At 45.1% G+C, this 15916-nt stretch overlaps 1 protein-coding gene across 4 annotated transcripts; it reads left to right on the top strand.

The window, feature by feature from the left end:
* Nucleotides 1-15913, top strand: MORN3 (MORN repeat containing 3). Of its 4 annotated transcripts, none has more exons than XM_035564882.2 (9): nt 1-110; nt 2005-2177; nt 5339-5523; nt 6518-6673; nt 7177-7334; nt 9051-9210; nt 11601-11785; nt 12162-12269; nt 15768-15913. In XM_035564882.2, exons 4-8 carry the CDS (start codon nt 6529-6531, stop codon nt 12228-12230), a joined length of 717 nt encoding a protein of 238 aa, XP_035420775.1. In that variant the 5' UTR covers nt 1-110; nt 2005-2177; nt 5339-5523; nt 6518-6528; the 3' UTR covers nt 12231-12269; nt 15768-15913. The 4 variants fall into 4 exon arrangements, with proteins under 4 accessions (XP_035420775.1, XP_035420776.1, XP_050570185.1 ...); XM_035564883.2 differs by having other exon boundaries at nt 19-110; nt 2053-2177; XM_050714228.1 differs by lacking the exon at nt 15768-15913 and adding an exon at nt 12752-15674 and having other exon boundaries at nt 19-110; nt 2053-2177.
* Nucleotides 15914-15916: the final 3 nt, after the last annotated feature.

Raw genomic sequence — 15916 nt, 5'->3', positions numbered from 1 at the left:
GGGCGCGGCGCTGAGGCGGTGCGAGGCTCCCGCCCCGCCCTCCGTGCCTGAGGCGATGGCGGCCCTCGGAGACCGTCCCCGCTCAGCCCCCGGGGGCTGAAAGCTCCTCGGTAGGCTCCAAGTGGTGCTTGTGGAGCCGTTGTGCCCCGGGGATGTGTCCCGCTGAGGGATCTGGTGGTTGAGGGGACCAACGGGGTGCTGGGGGCCAGGGGAGCTGGCTGGGGCCAGGGCACACCCGGTTGTGATGGCAGGGAAAATGGCGAGGGGTTGGGGTCAGGGCGCTCCACGTCGTCAAGATAAGGGGAAACAGCGAGATATGTGGGGTCAGGGCACACTGGGTTGTCAGTATCAGGGAAAATGACAGGATACTGGGGTCTGGGCACACCGGGTCGTCAATATCAGGGAAAATGGTGAGGTGTTGGGGTCAGGGCACGCTGGGTTGTCAGTATGAGGGAAAATTTAATGAGCAGAGGAAGCCCAGACAGACACTGTTGAAGCATTCAGTTGCATCCCGTCCGTTCCTGGCACATACAGCAGGCTGGGCTGGTAACAGCCTCCTGCAGACTGGGCTGAATCCAGGATGGGGTTTGCTGGCATGCTTGTGGGCTGTGAGGTGTTCAGTGAGGTTGGCAGAGGCCACTTGATCCAAAAAGCAGGCAGAACACTGCTGTCAGTTCATAGAATGGTTGGGATGGAAGGGACCTTAAAGATCATCTAATTCCAACTCACCTGCCGTGGGCTGGGACACCTTCCACTGACCGGGGTGCTCAAATTTTACTTAATTTCCGTTAAGTAAAAACATTTAAGTAAAAGCACTTCAACATTTATAGGACTACTTTTGCCAATACTAACATTCGAGAAGGCACTTTGAGAAAATATTGTCAATAACCCTTAAAACTATTCATTTAACTTGTTATCTATAAACCTCAAAAGAAAAAAAAGAAAGCTCTTAATATCACTCTTGGATATTTGCCCTGGACCGTAATTTTGCAGCCTTGTTACATATTTGTTGGGGCCAGAGTCTGTGTTCTGCAGGCAAAGTCCCCAGGGAAGGTGCGCATACAAAAGCAGGAAATTGTAAGTATTTCCCACCAAGAGCCAAGCTGTAGAGTCCTGTACAGCAGTGAACAGAGACCTGCTGAGGGATCACCAGAACTTTATTCAAAGATTTAATATTCTTTCCCTTCGCCTCTTGACAAGGAACAATGCTTACAGGTATTGAGGCTGTATATAATTATAACCCTAAAAGATTTCTTTCAAAGTCTTTTAACCAAAATGTGCTAATTAGTAATATTTGTTCAAGAGGTCTGTGTTTTCTTTAAAACAGTAACACAAAAGAATTTCATTACACACAAAAGAGGCTATCTGCACTGCTAGTTCTAAAAGTATTTAAAGTTGTATTGTTACAAAAGATTTCAGAATTACCTGTAATCTCTTTCCATCTCCTGGGAGATTATTGCTGTTTGTATAATCTCATTATTTCAATCACATCGTTACATATAAAGTCAGAGTGAGGTAAGACAACAGTGATTTTGTTTTTTTGTAACAAACTAAACAATTTGTTAATTATAAGTGTATATATTTTTACTCGCTGAGAATGGAAACTGAAGATTTTGATTATATACGTCAATTATAAAAGGACTGGTTTCTTAGTTAACACTTGTAAAAGAAAAATCACATAATTTATATAGCAGTATATGGTCTTGAGAGACTCAAATTTGCATATCCAAGTTCTCTGCATTCATTTTCTTTAAATATGAACATTTCCTTGAGTTTTCAGGCTTTTTGCATTTTTCTGTCTGCAACAACTGAAATGTGCTGCAAAATTAGATTTCCTAAAGGAAGGGACTCAAAAATCTTTCTAAATGTTCACCAATTTAACTTTTTAGTAAGTTTTCAAATTGGCAGTCTCCTTAATATAGATTCTGCAAAAATCCTGATGGGACCAAGATATCCATGGTGGGTCTGTAAGAGGGTGTGCACTAATCCAAAAATCCTTCACAGCGATACCTGGTGAATACTGCAGATCTAAGTCAGATCTTCTTGCTCCAGCACACGAGGACACAGGGAAGGGACGGCCCAGAGGAGCAGCGGACGCTCGCATCTTGGTACGGCTGTGCTGAAGGTTGTCCATCTCTGCCTGCAGAAACGGCTCCTGCCCTGACCAAACAGGAGAGGTACAGTCTGCTGCAGAAAAGCTATTTAAAAAATGCCACTCCTGGCTTTTCCACACCTCACCTTTCCTGCCCCGTGTTAGAAACAGGTTCTGCAGCTCAGCTGTAGTTTGGGGCAAATTCCTCAGAGCGTGTCCCTGGGGCTGGGGCTCCAACAGCCCTGCCTGGTTTTCTGGAGTCTGATTTATCTCCAGAGAGCCTCCATTCTTTCTGCATACTTTTCCTGGAGGCCTGCTTAACAAACCACACATGCTGCTCAGTCAACAGCTGATTAACCCCATCATGTACAGTTTTCATATTCGATTTCAAGGATGCCTCCCTATCCACCACTGCAGTCAAGACCTGGGCAGTTGCACTGGCTATGTCCCCAGCCCTCCCTCTGCTCCCACAGCTTAGCGCTGGTGTAGATGAGACTTTGATTCAGTTCAGCATTTTACAGAAGCCAGAAATGTGGCTGTGCAGGTTTAACAGTGAGAGAGACTTCTTATTGTCTCTTTCTCCAGTATCTTTCATTGTGTCTTTCACCGTGTCTTTCACCAGTGTCAACACATGACAAATGTTACCTTTCCTCTGAACCTGAGTATTCTAAAGAACGCTTTTAGGTATCTTGCAAGGCTAACCTTCCAGCTCTAACCTTCCAGCTTTTTAATGGGTGGCTTTTCTTCTAAGGCCTTTGAAAAGCAAATGTACGAATACAAAATCTGTTTTGCCTTTACCTTAATTAATCACCAAGTCATCAACCATTCATTGCCAGAAAACATATCAAAGAAATTGAGTTAATTATTCAAGTTAAAGATCACAGCAAAACAGTGCAAACTGGAAAGGATAAAATGCAAACATGGTAAATTCCCATTCACTCATCAGGTGACAGTAAGCCATGGTAAATAAAATACTTAGATCATGTTTCAACTGGGAATTGGTACTGCTGATCTTATTTTGTAATCTGGATTTATTCCTCGGTTAAGGACTTGGAACAAACGAGGCATTATCTCAAGCATGGCCAAACTTCTCTTGCCTCCATCATCATACCGTGATCTGCATGTTTTAAAACAGTGCCGAGGATCCCACAAGGCACTCTCCAGTTGTGCAGCAAATAATTCTCAGCTTTGGGTAACTTCATTGGTGTACATCAGTTTGAGCGGTGTTGTTGCAGGTATTTAAGTAGAGGCAATTAAATCTGCAGCAAAAGAATGAAATACAGGGGGAGAGAGTATCTGGTAAGCATTGGCTTCAGCTGCCCTCCAGTAAACATTTCACTTTGCATGATTATGACAATGCTTGAACATTTCAGATAACCTAGAGCTCTTACTTTAGATTGTTTGGATGTAAAAGCAACACTTTTTTTTTTTATCTTGAGAGAGCTGTTCACAGCAAACAGGAGGGAAGAGATTTAAAGAAACACTTTTCCCTCAAGGCTGTTATTTAAGCAAAAATGAGCCAGTGAAATTTATATCTCAAACCTTCTACATTAATCCATCCCAAATCCTGCTAATAATAATTCTTAAAAACAGAGCTGAGGGGAAGAGCCCTCAGTGCTGCACCCACTCTGTACTCATTTGGCCAAAACTGACACACGCTTGGTTCGAGTCCAAGACCCTCCCACCTCTTCCTCTGGCTTTTATTTTGAATATAGCAGCAATAAAACACACATCTGAGCATCCTACTTCCACAGTATGTTGTTGTCACATTCTTCACCTTTAAAGAATTCCAGCATATGTTTCTCTAAGTGTTTCTCTCTATTTATTCTACAGAGTTCCCAGAATAAACTTAAATTATTGACTCTGATAGTTTTCAGTTGGTTTGGGCATTTCACTTCAGTGATTCCCTGAGCTTTGTGAGAGCAAACTCAGCTCAGAGCAGCTGTCTGCTTTCGTTGTGAAAATGATTGGTTTCAGATGTTGTAGAACATTAAGGTCCTCTGGGTTTATTTAATAACAATAAAAAATCTTAATCTTTAGACTGGAAAAAAATAAGGCACGTTCATACGTCTTGTGGCCTTGCTCCACAAATGGCTGATATCTGGGCATGTTTCCCCAGCATCCTCCCATTGCTTGGTTTGTTTTTCTGCATGTACGGGAGCTACCACCCTAGCTGGAACTTGGAGAAAGTTTTTCTTTTTTTAAATACAATATAATTAAAAAATATTTTAATATAGTAGAACCCTCTCTTAAATCATTTGGGGATCAGCCCTCGGCAGGAGAGCAATGCTGCTTTGTTGAAAGGTGCAGACTCAGTCCTGGGGTGTCTTTTGGTTCTGTTTGGCAAGTGCTTTGCTGGAGAGACCACAGCTCTACTCGGAATTTTTCTATGCAACACATGCTCATATATTATTTTAATTACCACTGGCTTTACTTACACATGCCTCTGTGCTTTCTCTAAACATTAAAAAGGTTAAGAAACCAATTTGTGAGTTTTAATTTGTTGCTTAATTATCTTAATCCTTTTAAATTCTTCATTGCATCTAAACCAGTTTAAAATACATACTGAATTTCAAATGCGTATATCTTCTGTTTAGCAAAAGCTGTGGTTAGGTGATACACAGTTTGGACTTGCTTTTCAAAATCCTTGGACAACCTGCACTGTTTAAAAATAAACAAGTGAAATTGTCTGAGCTAGCTAATTATTTTAATTGACAAATTCTCAGTTAACTGCGGTACAATATAGGGGCTGAAACAGTCAAAATAATTAATACTTTTCCAGAATGACCTATTTCTGGTTGCAATTTAAGACTGTAATTTTTGGGCTGCAGTAAGCATTTTTTCTTCTCCCTCCTGGGTTTCTCTCATTTCCCCCACAAATCCCCGTCTCCCTCTGCAGCACTGTACCTTTGCCATGGTAAAACACAGGAACAATTGTCTTTGGCGATTCTTAGGCTGTGCCCAAAGCCAGGAAACATTTTACGAACAAGGGTGATTAAATCCTTCCTGAACATCTTTATCTCATTTTTAGCAACAGGAAGTGTCAGGTTTAGTCAGATTTCTGCATGGGACCTCCGATGTGCATTTTCAAGGGGTTTCTCCATTTTCTTCTGCCACTTGCAAGACTGATTTGTGTGTTACCCGGCAGTGCCTTAGACGCGTCCTTTCCCTACGGGGCATGTTGGTGCGTGCACTGCACCCTGCGTCCTGACGACAACGGGCACTGTCACCATGCTGTACTTTCAGATCTCTGGAGTTGCCGAAGCGGGCCAGGAGCCAGTTTTCATTTCCCGGTGACTTTCCCTACGGGCCGCTCACAGCCTGCCGGGCTCCCATCTCCCTTCGCGCAGGAGTTTGGCAGAGTTGCTATGACGACTCGGCCCTGGTGTGCACAGCTGCAGCACCCAGCCCGCACCGCTCTCCGAGCGCAGGTTGGTGCCCGTGGGGTAGCTGGGGCTGGGGGCAGGAGAACGTGGGTCCAGCTCGAGGGTGCTTTGCCCCTCCAGCATGTGGGCTTTCCTGCAGCATCGCTCCTTTGCGTTTGTTTCCTCTGCCTTCGTTGCTAAAATCACCCACTCCCACTGCTCTCTTGCACCCTCATCTCTCTCATCACAAAGCTAAAGTGGGGGCAACACAGAGGAATGGGCCTGCAGCCCTTTTTTGGGCTGGTACGCACCTGGCCAGGGTGGCTGCAGGAATTTTCCCCCCTGAGCTCACAATGAGCTCCATTCCCAGTGCCGCTGCCTGCCCCATGCTGCCCCAGTGCCACGGGTGAGGAGCAAGACGGGTAGCACAATGCACAACACTGCTTTGTTTTGGGTGGGAAGGATTGTGAGACACCAATATATATATATATTTTTGGCAGTGATATCCCCCTAAATCATTTGTGAATGACCAAGTGGAAAACTAAGGATGAATGCTAGCTCTGTTACTCTGTTTTCTAAGATATATCTAGCTTTTACTCCCTAGCAGCGAGCTATTTCCTAAAAACAAACAATTTGCTTGAACCAGTGCTCCTGCTTGGCAAGGAGCAGGTGGAGGATGAGCCTTGGGAAGCAGCTTGTCTGGGTTTCCACTGTGCCAGGACAGGGCTGACCTTCCCTCACGTCCCAAAGTCCTCTTGCAGGTGCAGAGACCAATGCCCACCGCAGACCCATCCTGCTGAAGCTGATTTAGCATTTCCTAACATACTACAAGCCTATTTTTAGATAGTGCAGTTTCATACATTGGTATTTTTAGATACCTTCTGTTCATCATATCCTTATATATATGTATAATTTATCTTTGATACAGTGTCAAAAACAGACATCAATTACTGACTGAGGTGCATATTAAAATACAGTTCACTGATAGACTGTTCTGCGCTACCTGCTTTAGTAATTTCACCCTAATTTATTTCTGACAATCGTTTGTTTTCCTCTCCAGCTGAAAACACAATGCCTGTTGTGAAATACCCCAGGGCTGTAGAGCCTCTCTGGCATGAATGGGACTGGAAGGCACAGAAATGTGGATTAAGACATACGGTCTATGCTGTAAATGGGGATCAGTACACTGGAGAATGGTTGGACAACTTGAAGCATGGTAAGATGTATTGTTTGAAGAAAAAATACCTATAGAGGTGTCTTTACAAAAGTTCAAAGGGCCAGGGAATGGTCAGGGATTGTTATGTACTCCTGGAAGAGCATTTGTGTACGTATGACAGTGTGTTAAATATAATGCCATGCAAAAGTGTGCTCAGACATATTTCTGATAGGTAACATGAAGAGCTTTTACATGCACTCAGCTGCAGGGCAATTACCTGACCCATCTAGATTATGGATGTTAAAAATCCTCTAAAAATACAACAACCTGCACTCAGCTCCCTGTATCCAAACCCACCCCAGCTGTGCTTGACAGAGCGCTCTTGGCTCCCACCGTGCGGGTCGCAGGGAAAACACAACCCAGTGCACAGAAACAGCCCAAAACAGGGTTGCTGCTGCATCGCTAGCATTGAAACGTGCTTGGCTTCTGTAGTATTAATTTAGCATCAAGCCTTCTCCTACCCATTGCGATGACCTCCCTGTATTTCCTGTTCATCGAAACAGGTAAAGGCACCCAGATCTGGAAGCGCACCGGCGCTATTTACAGCGGTGACTGGAAGTTTGGGAAGCGGGACGGGTATGGCTCATACAGCATTCCTGACCCCGTGACCAAGGAATACAAGAAAGTGTACACAGGCTGGTGGAAAAACGACAAAAAATGTGTAAGTGTGATTGCCAGCATCTGCCCTGAAACATGCAAAAAAATAACTTAAAATACTGTTTTTTCAAATGGTGCCTGTCCCCTGAGGCTGCATTGAAGGTGTGGAAGGGTTTGGGGTAAATTAATATGTAGAGCAAGAAAATGAAAGCAAGAGCAAGAGATCTCACATTGAAGCTGTCTCACAGTGGAGAGCCTTGCCTGCCCTCCCTGCCCTCCTGTCTCCAGGCTTGGCTTTGCTTTAAATTTTGGCTTGTCCCACCAGAGAGCCCAGGAAGCTTCAAGAGTGGCATCCATCACCCTACAGAGCCTGCAGTCCCCAGCCCCAGCAGGAGGGACCCCTTGCCCAGCCCCACGCTGCCCCTCATTGCTCTGGCTCCCTCTGGATGAGCCGCACAGGCGGGACAGGTCGTGTGTCCGGGTGTCCTGACTTGCACCACCTGCTGTGCTTCCAGCACGCTTGCAGCAGAGGAACTTGCTGATGGAATATGGTTGCAAGCACTGCAGGAAAATACAGCTTAGAAGCGCTGTGCTGCGAGTTTTACAGCGCATTAAGCAAAAAACACAAGTTCTTTAGGAAATTAAGCCTGTCACATAAATCACTGGTTTTTCTACAGGGAGCACAGTGAGGAAGTCATCTGGTAAAAATGACTACAATCCTATGTGCAAAATCCTTTTAGGAGCATTTTCTGATCTGCCAATGGGAACCTTGCATTCGCCTTTGTGTCCGCTCCTAAATTGAATTAATGGCCTCTTATGCTTCTAACTGGCGTGCAGCTCTCTGGCTCGAGCCTCTTTGCAGGAGCTTCCTTCCTCATTCCCTGAGAACGTATTTTGGATGGTTGAGTTCTGGCAAAATCTTTACTATATCCAAACATCAGTAGGTTGTTTTTCTTTTCCTTTTACCCCCTATAAAATCCTCCCCTTTATATCCATGCAGTTTAGTAGAATTAGTGCTCAGAAAAAACAGTTATTTCTGTAACTGATTTTTTTTTTCCCAGAGATAAATTACTGCTTTCTTCCTATGGGAAAACTCATTAATCATATGTAAATATTTCTCACTGGTATCATGCCTCGTTATAGGGATGTCTCTTACCTGGCAAGCACACGCATAGGACAAACACCTCCCTGGGGTTTCTGGCCTGCACACAATCACTGGGCTCAATTCACAAGTTCTCCAAACAAATCAAGCCGAGAGCCAGTTTGAGGAGCAAAACCGGTGTGGGTTTATGGATGGAGCAGAAGGCAAAATCCATCATTAGCAGCACTGGGATACTGTCAGTCTGCTCAGGGCAGGGAAAGGGTTGCCAGCCTGGGATGCTCAGGGCTGCAGGAGACATTGGCTAGGTCAAAGGACACTAAATCCCACTTACAGAGGCAGGTGTCTTACATTGTGTATCCCCATGCAGGTTTATATACCAGTAGAACCTGCTTTTAGCTAAATATTAGCAGCAGTCATGCCAAAAATAATATACAGAGATATAAACCTGAGATTTTGTCATTGAAATATCATTGGCAAAAAAAAATCTTATCACATCACCTCTGTTTCCTTCACCACCCCTTCAGCACATGGACGGTGGTTGAGCTGTGCCATCAGGCAGCTACATGTCTAAAGGTAGTAAGAACAGGAGCGGTATATCCAGAAATTAATATCCCCTAATCAAACACTGACACCTTTCAATAGCGAGGCTCCTAACTGCCCGTCTACTGCTGCGCACAGGGCTACGGGACGATGTTCTACCCCAGCGGGGAGCACTACGAGGGCGAGTGGAGCGGCGGGCTGAGGAGCGGCTGGGGTCGGATGTGCTACGGGGACGGCTCCGTCTACGAGGGGCAGTGGCTGGCGGGCCAGCCAGGCGGGCAGGGGATGCTGTGCCTGTGTAAGTACCAGCGTGTCCACCTGCCCCTGTGCAAAACCCACATCAAGCAGGGATGGTCCTTCCCTCCGAGACGATCAGCATCACGCTGCTCTCCTGACACCAGCCAGATCAGTGGGTGCTGCCTTGCATCTCCCCCACAGCTTCATGTTGGGGTGGAGGCAGCTGCCCTGATTCCTCCCTCGGGGCTCTGGGCTGGAGGCAGCAGGGGCTGGGCAAGAGCGGGTGCCGTGATGCTCAAGGCCACACGCATGGAAGCTTGCTTTTGCTATGATTTACATTTAAATGACAGGGATGGTTAGGGTTAGAGATAATATACTGTTAGGTCAGAGAAGAGAAAATCTCTCTTTTCAAGCCAGGCGCCTTGCCAGGCATGCTTTCTAGCTACTGCATACCAAAGAGGAGGCCGTTTTCCAGTACAAAAAATAACAGAGCTATCTGTCTGGGCTCACTATCCTCTCTCATACTTCTGACGCTGGCTCACATTGAGCAAATTAGTAGGGGTTTCATTAGTACACAATCCCTTCCCAGACATGACACTGAGTGTATCACAGATTGGGAATGTTGGGGGCATCATAAAAATAGAAATTCGGATTTTTTTTTTCTTATTTTGCTGTGGATTTAACACATTTTTCCCCAAAGCCAAGAATCCCAGTCCTTCGCAGTATAAGACACTGTGTTCCAGGAACATTTGAAGAAATGTTATCTATTATTCATCTCTTCTTTTTATCTTGGAAGCAATCTTAAAGCTAGTCATTAACTAAGCAAAGCAGCCAGGAGGAACAAGCACAACTTCCTCTGCACATCGCATACATGACTGTGCTCTCTCTGCTGGCTGTAAATTCAGCTTGGACCGATGGCTCATACCAATGACAGCAACACATGCTTCCAGGGGCAGCTCAGTCAACTGCCTCACTTTGCTCCCATCCGAGTCACCCTCTCCACTGCAAACCGGACACCCTCCAGGCTGACCCACCACTGCTGTGCCACTCCAGAGCCTGGCTGCACAGCCTGGGCCCCCCAGTGAGCTGGATTGCTTTGGTTAAAATTAGCTAGAACGATTATTCCATACCCACAAACTGGTAACGAATTCAGCTTTGGTGCTGGAAGCGTGGCTGTGTGCTGGCAGCGTTGCAGCGGTGAAAGAAAAAGTTCTTCAGCACAGGTCACAACGAGCCACAGCTCGGGGTAAATCGCTCCTCCTGGCAGCGTGCCTGGCAGGGTGAGCATGGCCGGGAGCAAGGTGCCGCTCTGCCACCACCGCTGCAGCACGGCAGCAGGTGAGGCAGCCCCAGATACTCTGGTAGGACATGGAGCAGTGGATGGGGACACTGAAATGCCACAGTGCAGCCTGTGGAGGGTCCTACACAGCCCAGTCTGTGATTTTATTGTTTTCCACGTGGGCAGAGGCTGGAGAACAGGAGCCAAGCAGCTCCCAGGGTGATCCCACAATTTCTACCTGGGTATTTGTGTCATCTCTTGCCTCAAGGAATGGCAGAGTTCAGCTGAGACCCAAAAGATGTTTCCACTAAGTCACCTGGTCAGAAATGTCCATTTGTTGGCTTAGAAACCCTGTCTCTAGGAAAAGGGGATGGCAGAGGAACCTCCCAGTGAGAACAGGGTGGCCTGGATGCATCCCAGCCCCACCAGCACTCTGTGCACGTCCTGTTCTCAAACAGCAGCACTGGATGAGGCGGCTCTCCTCCCCTTGCAGCTCTGTGTCAGGCAGGGGCTTTTCCCATTGGTGACAAATGGATTCCCAGAGAGGAGCACAGAGCCCCACACACTCTCTCCACTTGCACAAAACCACAGATGCCATACAGTTGGAAAAACAGCCTGCAAGAGATTGCATGAACCCTTCAGACATTTCAGGAACTCCCATGCCGTAATTCCTTGAGAGACAATCCAACTACAAGTATTACTTGAAATCGAGATTATTTTAGCTAGCTGCTGCTGCTACTCCCCCTTGCCCAGACAAGCAAAGCCCTTTGAGGCCTGCTCCCTCTGTGGTGTGTGGCAGGGACAGACCCGAAGCTTGTGTCCTGTCAGTGCTCGGGCTGTGAAGGTGACTCAGTGGCTTGGTGCCCAGCCCGAGCTCACGTGCTTGGGATTTGAGCACAAAATGAGTGTCAGCAGGAGAACAAAGCAGGGCAACACACACCTTGTTCTGGCGACAAGTGTGGGCTCCTTTGCCAGGCATTTTCTCGCTCTGCAGTACAAATGGAGCAGTGCCAAAGCAGCACCGTGTGCTGTGCTGTGGCTCCCTGGGAAGGGCCGGATCTGGAGCCAAGCAGATGATCTGCTCCTTACCTCTGCTGCGTTGCTTGGTTTCGCGTCTAGCCCCATGATGAAATGGTGCACATTTCACTGCCTGTTTGTGTACTGAATTGCAGCAAATGAAAATCGGTATGAAGGAGGTTGGAAAGATGGAAAGAAGCACGGCCCAGGACGATTCTTCTACCTGGATAAGGGACAATTGCTTGAAGGCATCTGGGTGGCAGACATACCAAAATGTGGGATTATGACTGACTTTGGCCGAGACGAAGCTCCTGCCCCTACTCAGTATCCAATCCCAAAGGTAATTCCTAGGGATTGTTTTTGCTAACCATGTTCTCACCAACGGCACTCACCAGAGCTCGAGGTGGCTCTCAGGGCCACGCTTTGCTGTACAGCCACCGCACAGGCCCCAGGCTCTCGGGGTGCACACTCAGGCTCTTGTCCAGCATTGAGCTGACCAGCCGCGCAGGGACAAGCAGCCAGTCCAGTGGTACGAGTCCACTGCTGGAGCCTCAGACTCGCCTGCACCTGTGAAAGCACACACTTCTGCACCAAAACCTGACCCAGCACAAAGGAAACGCAGACAATAGCTGCGGAGACAACTTGGGATTTGAGTGAAAACCAAATGATTTCTCTGAGTCCTCTCTACATAATTGATTTGCATTCTTTTTACTTAGATTGAACTAGCCGATCCAGATGCTGTCTTAGCAGAGGCCCAAGTGATGCCTGATGACAACCAAAACTAATAACCAGATGTTGAAGAAAAAGAGATGCAAGATAAGAACGTAAGCCTGGGTTACTTACTCATTTGAGTCTCACGTCCTCGCTGTGGCATATCACTTTGTGGTCACCCCGCTTGTCCTTCAAAACTGCTCCCATACGCTTCAGCATGAGGCCTCTTCCCACCCACCATTATTAAAAAAAGAAAAAAAAAAAACACAAAACAAACACAAGCTGGAAGAGGCAGTGACTCTGGCCACCTCCTCTGGCTTACTCCTTCGCACAGGAATAGCTCTCCTGTTGGTTTCAAGGTCTTTAACAGTGCCTTAGAGAAGCAACAGGGTTTCAATTAAGTGCTATAAAAACAAAACCCTAGAGAAGTACAGTCAAATAAATGCACCCCAGCTTAGCTGGATACATACTGGTGAACCAAGTGGCTTTGGAAGCTGTAACAGGTGATGTTTCAATTAGCACTTTTATTAATACAGCTTTACTTGCTGTCTGTGCACATCATGTGACACAGTGCTTTTTTCCCTAACCACACTAGAGGAAAGCCCGACATCGAGCACCGGCTCTGCTCCTGTGCCAGCCCACAGCCCTGTGCTGGCTGCTCCGCCTGCACTGAGGGGCGAGGACCATGTGGAGCTGCCAGCACCAATAAGTGTCACCTACAAGAACACGAAGGAAGGTGGCACTGCAGCCACCTGGTGAAAACTGCACTGTGGGAGAGTGTGTAATTAGTTCACCTGACTTAAACTGCGCTTCTGAGTATCACATCTTGTTCACAGTTCAAGTGGTCCCTTGACTCTTCACATTTTCTCAGCTAGAAGATAACCTACTTTGCTACTTAAACACTCAGAGTAACAAAACATGCCTAGGATCAAGGTGTAAGCAGTGCTGATGGGAGGAAAACCATGCTGCCAACATTATGCTCCCTATACCTGTGTGAACAGGAAATTTCATCTTTGTATGACTCAGATGACTAATGGCATACATGTCGGAGTTCCTCAGAAATACAGTTAGGATTAGCACAATATAGCCACAGAGATAATGGATGTAGAGAAAAACATTTTTTAGGTATCTAGGTAACAAATAATGAGCAGCAACCGAGCATATTTTATTTCATTATATGAAGTGATTTTATATCTAAAGAAGTGATATATCTAAAGAAGTGATATACAACAACTGATGTTTAAAATGCTTCAGGTAAATGCATAATACCATTAGTATAAATAAAACCAAAACTTTATGTGCACTCTTTAACATTTAGAGCCACGCGGTTGGGTCTGGTTACTGCCTCTGGCACACAGTTATGAGAGAGTGCCCAAGGTATGACTTTCATGACCATTTCCAGAGCTGGAAAATGAGAGAAACACACCTGATATCAGAGATTAAATTCCAGAAAATAGTTAGAAAAGCAGCTGTTGTAACAACTCCATTAGCTCAAAACTTACAGCATGAGAAAATTAAGAAGTTTTTAATTTTGTATTTCCTAAACAAAACACTTCCCTGTCACTTTTTAAAAGATCTGCAAGATAAAAAGAAATTCAGCAACTTATCAAGGACAGAAAATAATTTTACAAAATAAGCTTGGAAAACATTTTCTGGACTTACATTCAAAATAATGTTAGAACTTTAAAATGCATAACTTACAGACAGAAGTGTATTGTTTAAGCCATTTGTTCTAGTATGAATATTGAGTCAGATCTGCTTCCTTTACTGAGTCTCCCTTCCCAATATGGGATTGGTATTTCATGGAAGGATGGGCAAATACATTTTGTGCCTACTGCAAAGATTTCATGTTTTGGAATGCTGTTGCATTTAATGCCTTTACTATTTAATCTTTTCAGTGCTCTATGAATTAATACCTGAGGAACTCTAGTCACAATTCTCACCATCAGATTTACACCAGTAATAGAATATTTATACCTGAAACACAAAATAACGGCAGAGCTACAGAAAATCCTGCCTGGCTCCTGTACGCCAGGAGGACTTGTGAAATTGGCAAGTGGAAAGTTGTTTTCTGTGTGGACAGAGAATAACCCAGCAAGAAAGCTGCTGAGAAAACGCCAAGTCCTTTTTTAATGGTTAGTTTTCAGAACACAAAACGCACCGCGGGTAGCCTTGTCAACACTTCACACTGCAGCAGTGCTGACACAAGGGATCAGTCCCAGTCGCTTCAGTGGGCTGCTTCCCTGGTAAACATCACGCTCTGCCACCCACCCTGTCGACACATCCCATGGTTTGTAAGTACATCGGGATAACCTGAGATGGAGGTTGGATATAAGAGACCACATCCAGCCCAGGCTCAGTCAGGTACAGCTCCCTGTAACCCATCTGGGTTTAAAAAAAGAAAAACACCACAGGTTTATATTCCACAGTGTTAGCTACAGTATGGGGTCAAGTTTTGTTCCAATAGATTTGAAACCTGTTTGTCTTAAAAAAAAAATGGCTTTTACTCAGTGCTTTTACCCATTAAAGCCCAAAGCTTCTCCATACAAGAACTGCATTCCAGAAAATCCACTTCCAGACATAGCTGGAATTACTGAAGCAGCACAGCACAGCTGCTGCATCTTTCTTGGACACACCTCTTACCTAAGAAGCAAAAGCTTCCATTTGGCCTCGTAAGGAAGAAAACAGAAAAATGACACTGTAGCCTATCACAGATGCGTGTCTGAAAGTAAGCAGCAATGTTAATTACAAATAATCTACTTTCATAAATAAATTGACATAGAGAAAATTAGTCTTCCAGATCCTTTGGAAGCAAAAAATGTCTGAAGTTATTACATACAACAACACTTCAGCAAGCAGAAGACTTTTTCTAAACAAGGAAGACCAAGGCATAGCTAATTACTTGGGAATCCAATGCAGAGAAAGCACCTTTTGCTGCTTGTGTCTGAGGGTTTATTAAAAAATATATATATTTTTTATATAAAAGTATAAAATAATTACTACTTTGGCTTGGAAAAAACAGCAGTGGTTCTGATTTTCAAGCAAAATTTATCCAGTGATAATTTCCATCTAGTTCCTCCTTTTTTTAAAAAAAGATTCCTAAATGGAAAACAGGCAATTCTATCTCTTCAGATCATACAATACGTGCCAGCTCACGAGAACTTTAGAACAGTTATTGCTTTTATTTTCTTCCAAAGAAGAGTATAGTAGTCTCATTCCTACTCATGTGGCTATACCACATCACAGTAGGACTAGTCATGGGTGTTTAGCAAGTTATAAAATGTGTAACTGCCATAGGAAAAGGCGCTGGAGAAATCAGTGAAGTATTAATTACTTGGCAGCAAAACATACTGGGGAAGGTGGTGGGAAAGCTTTCACTTCTACCATCTGTCAGGCTTTCCAGAGAGAACAGCGCTAGCACTGAAACCAAGTGCTAATTGCTGCATATCCCAAGTAATTTGTATCATGCCATGCAACATGGATTGGACAAGCAGTATCTTCTAGTAAATGCCAGCATCAAATAAAGAGGAAAAAAGATTCTCTATCTGTCCCTAACAAATACCCAGATTTACAGTGTTGCTTACAGTGTTGCTCTCCACATATTCCTATAGCCACCATTCAGCACTAACAAGAAGCAAACCAGAGTGCTCACAAGAGGAGGGATGCACATGCAGTGCAAGCGTACCCCGCCATCCATTCCTTCAGATGTCAGCGATCCAACAGATTATGACAAGAACTTTTTTTTTCTCCATAAAGTTCA

Source organism: Cygnus atratus, chromosome 17 (genome assembly GCF_013377495.2).
Source record: "Cygnus atratus isolate AKBS03 ecotype Queensland, Australia chromosome 17, CAtr_DNAZoo_HiC_assembly, whole genome shotgun sequence".
Classification (NCBI taxonomy): Eukaryota; Metazoa; Chordata; class Aves; order Anseriformes; family Anatidae; genus Cygnus; species Cygnus atratus.
Note: the sequence above shows the minus strand (reverse complement) of the source record. Positions and strands in the feature narration are given on the sequence as shown.

Excerpts from the sequence above, each read along its gene's own strand:
- MORN3 (XM_035564882.2), top strand. The coding sequence starts at position 6,529 with ATGCCTGTTGTGAAATACCCCAGGGCTGTAGAGCCTCTCTGGCATGAA. Across the intron at positions 9,211-11,600 it reads GCAGGGGATGCTGTGCCTGT|CAAATGAAAATCGGTATGAA; the intron begins GTAAGTACCAGC and ends ACTGAATTGCAG. Across the intron at positions 11,786-12,161 it reads CTCAGTATCCAATCCCAAAG|ATTGAACTAGCCGATCCAGA; the intron begins GTAATTCCTAGG and ends CTTTTTACTTAG.